Genomic DNA, 5603 nt, shown 5'->3' with positions numbered 1-5603 from the left:
CCTAAACCACAGATTTTTACTTCAAAGCATACTGAATAAAGTCAGTGGAAAGGAATGATTTGGAGACAGCGTAGGTATTTCAAGGGCATTTTCTACTATTTGCCAAAATTACCTGTACTTTGGGTTTTCCTGATAAAAGTGTTCTTCATAATGATCCTCACAGCAGGCTTATGAATTGGTTGAATCATCTTGTAACTACATCTACTGCCATCCAGAGGTAATTGGCAAAAGTTTGAAGAGTAAATCTAAGCTAATGGTATCACTAACAGTGAGACACGAATACTGTACATTAGAGCAGCTTCTATCAAACAAACTTAAACTTGTAGCCCAACTGAACAGAAACTACAACAATAAAAGTTAAGTAGGATAATTTTTTGTTCTTTTCCAACAGAAAAACAGAACAGTTAGATCACATTGATGATTTAGTTCTTTTGGTGCATTATGATGATTTCTACTAATCTTTTGGACAAGTGCTTCTGCAATTTATACTCTGCCACTTTATGTTTTTCATGCAGACCTCAACTGTGGATATAAAATAAAATAAATAAAAACCCTACAGCCTTTTTCACCCCAAAGAAAGCCTGCGCTTTGCAACAGCATCCAATTTTTGAGCATCTCAAAGTAAGCAAGCAAGCATTAAGGAATTGAGCACATACACACACAGTGACATGTATTACTATCATTCATACTGAAGAGAAAGAGAACCTCATGGAAAGACAGAATGATGATTAAATTGTTTAAGTATCTATGGATTGTGAGTGCCCACAGTTAGGGATAACTGCTTTCAAGTCCTATGGCTGAGCACTCACAAATCCAGCCACAGGCAGTTCAATACGATATTTGAGATTCTAAACCTAGGAACCCAGAAGCAGACATGATCAAAATGAATAAGCAGTTCTAAAAATTCATCCTTTGAAATTGAAAAAGTCTACTAAGAAGGCTACAGCAAACATGAGATAATGAAAACATTTCTTTCCTAACAGCTATTTCTATAATTCAATGTTGGTATCACCATTTCATCTTTCCAAAAGCCCACATATTCAGCAGTACACACACACCTGTTCACTTAACAGAAGCTGTGTGCCTGCTTGTAATTCTCAGCTCTAAACTGGGAGTTACAAGCTCAAAGCATGGCTATGATTACTACAGTGTGCTTCTCAGAAGCCACTTCTCACGATGGGATAGTTTCCCAAAATATCCATGACTCTATTTACAAACCTTGTTTGGTTTACAAATCCATTCCAATATTCTTCCAGCTAGCACCTTCCCAACCACACTGTGAAATCACGAACTCAGAAATGTCCTGTCTGAATAATAGACCATGACTATGTACAACAGTAACAATTTTGTAGTCAGGCTTTACTAACAGGCAACATTGTGCTGAGGACACTTGAAGCACAGTCAAATGAGGCTCCTTTAGTTACATCCTGTGCTTACCAGACAAAAAGTCTGACATTGCTAGTAAACTACGCAGGTATTTCTTCTATACAACAGGAGGAGGTCTAAACAAAGACTACAAAATTTTTGCTTGTAGTAAGTACAGCCTGACTCTGCCAAGGACTACAGCAAAACTGTCCAAGACTTCAGCTCAGAGTCAGGGTTTCTCCCATGTTCTTTAAAAGCCTGAATCCTTGACAAGATGCAAGAGGCTTTTTCAGAATTATTCTCTAAACAGGTGTTTAGATTATTTCTTTGTAAGCGTGGTTTTTTTTTTAGATAGCTTTAAGAATGGGTTGTAACATCTACCTATGACAAGTTTCAAAGACTTAGCTAATTTGCTCAAAGTGGGATTTTCATAAACAGAAAAAAAGAAACAAACACCGCACCCAAAAGCAAACACCAGTGTGAAAGGATTTACAGATTTCCTCTGTTGATTATAATTGTTGCTGTTGAATCATGTATGTAGAGACTAAATATGCAGGATCAATTCATTGCCTCCAGCAACGAAACACACAACAAAGATCAGTAAAAGCATAAAAAAGGCTACTAAAAAAATCCAACTTTGAACGCCACCTGAGACGAGTACAAAATTTCCTGTCACTAACCCATAATAATAAGGGTGCTCCTATTAAGACTATTATCACAAAGTAACACTGAAGCAATTGAGTAAAAGAACAGTCCTGTTTATCGCACTAGGACAACTTGTAAAATAAATTACAATTTGTGGAATACATAAAAAGGCTGGAATTCAGTTCTAGACAGCAGTTTCCAGAAAGTAATATATACCTTCTGAGATTCTTTTTTCCCTTCCTTAACAGGTTCATGCTATTAGGTAAAAGAAGACCAATCCTTGGCACGCACACTTGCTGCTATTCCAGTGATACACAGTAATCCTTATCACTTACAGCAACTTCATAAGTGCAGTAAGTATTACCAATTATGCCCTCTCAGTCCCAGATACTCCCCTAAAGGCTCACAGTTAGCTACATAAGGATAAAATAGGAGAGTACAGGGATCGGTGTAAAGGTATTGACCAGACTGCCCAAACAGTGGACTTTGCAGTTCAAAAGTATAAATTTACGCCTAAATCTAAATAGTGTAAGTGCATTTATTCAAAGAACTGTCTTTATTTTTTTATGTGTAATTCCAGGTGGAAGTATGAACTGTCCGAAACAGGGAACAAAATAATAGCCAATGCAATGCCATCTTGTGGTAAACGGGAAAACTGCATCCGACCTAGGTTTAAATGCATAGGGACTGTGCTGCTTCACAGTATACAAATGACGCTCAGAACTCCTAACCGGGGGGAACAAACAAACCCCAAATATTTTATCATCGTTAGACTTACAAAGTTGTGATATCTTAAGAATTAGAACTTGAGAATCTGCTATTTGTCTTCATTTTATAAGGCCGGCCTTTATTTTCATTCCAACACTACTATACTGCTGTGGCATTACACTCGGAATCATTTCCATCACGCCAAATGCAACGTAAAGGCAAAGATGCGACGTAACTTCATTGAGAATCGTATCTAGAATAAACACTCCCATCACTTTCCTTGGCTACAGTTAAGTGCTATCGTGAACTTGCTTTTAGGTCACCAGAGATCAGTTCAAAATGTCATGGCCATACAAGCCAGATCACTGTAGAACTATAAATGGATTCTTCCATAGCCCACTTGTTTAAAAATAGCACAGAGGTATCTTTGACCCAGCTGACCTTTGGGTGCACACAGTATCTGCTGATCACCTCACTTATCATCATGCATGATGAGGTAGCTGCCAGGTGATATTGCTTTCCAAATGCTGTTCCTCCCCTCCCTTCTCTGCAGGGAGACTTGCCCACAAGACCTACACCAGTCTCTGTGGAGCTGCAACACAATACTTGAATTTTGGCCCTGCTCTACAGCAATGACATAATGTCAAGACATAATGGTATGCTACCAAAAATCCCAAAACCAACAACCACCAGACCCTATGGAAAAAGTAATTCCCGCTACACAGTCTCGCACCTGCACTGTGCCTGAATGGCACAGCATGCCTGCCTGCACAGGCAGAAGCAGGGGAAGCTGCAAGGCCCCGGTGGCTCCGCAGCAGCCTTGTCCCCTGGGGGCCGCAGAGTGCCCACAGGCCTCTGGCGCCTGCCCCCTCACGGCGCCCAGGCTCCTTCCGCACATCGCCCGCTCCGGCACCGGTCGCCGAGGCGGCGACAGGCGGGCTGAGGGCTGCCCCGAGCCCCGCACAGCCCCGGCCTAGGGGTCGCTGCGGATTTCATCGGCGTCAGCTAGAAGCGCCTGCCTATCGGTCCCGCCCGCAGGCATCTCCTGACAGCAACCGGGGGGAACCAAGGCGATGTGACGCGCAAGCAGCCGGCAGCGCCACCGGGGGAACCTGCCGGCGGTAACGGCCCCTTCAGGCGGGGCCGGCGCTCCCAGCACCCTCCGCGGCCCGCAGCCCCGCGCCGGCGCAGAGCGGACTGCAGCTCCCGGCAGGCATTGCGCCCAGCTCGCCCCGAGGGGCAGGGCTTCCCGGGCACCGCTATTCCGGGCGTGGAGGCGCGCTGCTTCCGGTGCGCTGACCTGGAAGAGCTTCCTTGCACTTCGGGGGCGGTCGGCGGGAGCAGCTCGCACGTGTGGGAGCGGCCCGGCCCGGCCCGGCCCGGCGTGCCCGTCGCCATGGCGGCCGTGCGGGTGGAGGAGGTGCTGGCGGCCGCCGAGGAGCAGGAGGCGGAGAAGCAGCGGAGCATTACGGTGGAGAAGGAGCTGGAGCTGGAGTTCGACCTGGGCAACTTGCTGGCGCTGGACCGTAACCCGCCGGCGGCGGCGGGGCTGCGCGGGGCCGGTCCGCGGCGGGAGGCGCTGCTGCGGGCGCTGGCCCGCGACAACACGCAGCTGCTGGTGGCCCGCCTCTGGGAGCTGCCGGCCGAGCGCGCCGGCGGGGCCGGGGGGCCGCTGGTGGCGCGGCTGCCCGAGCCGGCCTTCCGCCTGCCGCGGGAGAAGCCGCCGCCGCGACCGCGGCCGCCGACGCGCTGGGAGCAGTTCGCGCGGCTGAAGGGCATCCGCCGGCGCAAGCGGACCTCGCTGGTGTGGGACGAGCAGGCCAAGGAGTGGCGGCGGCGCTGGGGCTACCGGCGGGCAGGCGGCGACCCGGCCCGTGCCTGGCTCGCGGAGGTGCCAGAGGGCGCCGACCCGGAGGAGGACCAGTTCGCCAGGCTGCGGCGGGAGAAGCGGGAGCGGGTGGCGCGCAACGAGCTCAACCGTCTGCGCAACCTGGCCCGCGCCCACCGGGCCGGGACCGCCGTCCCCGCCGCGCCTCTCCACCCCACCGGCCACCAGAGCCGGGAGGAGCTGGGTCGCGTTGCCCGCGTCGCCCGCGTCTCCACCGCCTCGCTCGGCCGCTTCCAGCCCCGGCTGCCCAAGGAGCCGGCGGAGCCGCCCTCCCGCAGCGGCGGCAGGAAGCGCCGCTTCGAGCCACTGCTGGGTAACCTGGCGGCCGAGCGCAGCCGGCAACTGGAGCTGCTGCGAGACATGGGCAGCAAGAAGCCCGTCCTCGACATCACCCGTGCTGTCAACAAGCAGCTGCGCCAGGAGGAAGCCGAGGCGGCTGCTGCCAAGGGTAAGAAGCAGTCGCAGCGGGGGAAGCGCGGCCGCCGGCAGCAGCGGGCTGGCCGCAGCAGCAAGAAGAGTGGAGCCCGCCGGCAGCAGCAGCAGAGGCCTGCGGGCAGCAGCACGGGTGGTGGCAAGAGAAAGAAGGCATGAGAGACAGAGGGACTGTATGCAGCACGGTGCTTGGGGCTGCCTGCTAATGCGTAGGAGAGGACTGTCACTACCAGCCTCCTACCTGGTGCTCTATTCCCACTCCTATTTGCCAATAAATACGCTCCGGCATTTCTAAAATGTCCTGTGTTTGGCTCTTAGCTGGCGGTCAAGGAGGGCTGTGTTCCCTATGCAAGGGCAACTGGTGGTGTATTGAGGGTGTCGGGAGCCCTGGTTTCCCCCAGACGTGGAGTTTCACAGGGACAGACAGGTAATGGTTCTTCACGGCTTGCTGTGGCTACAGCATTTCCAGGCAGGACTGAAGCTGAGCGAAGCTGTCCCTTGCTCAGGTAGCAGGGACTGGGGGGGCATCGCAGCTGTGACCTGCATTTTTTCGAGTATGATGCAC

The 5603-nt window shown here is 51.0% G+C and overlaps 1 protein-coding gene across 1 annotated transcript; it reads left to right on the top strand.

Annotated features, from left to right (window-relative positions):
* The first annotated feature begins 3998 nt into the window (after window positions 1-3998).
* RRS1 (ribosome biogenesis regulator 1 homolog) lies at window positions 3999-5335 on the top strand. Its single transcript, XM_037382002.1, has one exon. The coding sequence runs from the start codon at window positions 4115-4117 to the stop codon at window positions 5195-5197; it is 1083 nt and encodes a 360-aa protein (XP_037237899.1). The 5' UTR covers window positions 3999-4114; the 3' UTR covers window positions 5198-5335.
* Window positions 5336-5603: the final 268 nt, after the last annotated feature.

Source organism: Falco rusticolus, chromosome 3 (assembly GCF_015220075.1).
Source record: "Falco rusticolus isolate bFalRus1 chromosome 3, bFalRus1.pri, whole genome shotgun sequence".
In the NCBI taxonomy this organism is placed as follows: domain Eukaryota; kingdom Metazoa; phylum Chordata; class Aves; order Falconiformes; family Falconidae; genus Falco; species Falco rusticolus.
This window is presented reverse-complemented; position numbering and strand designations above follow the sequence as displayed.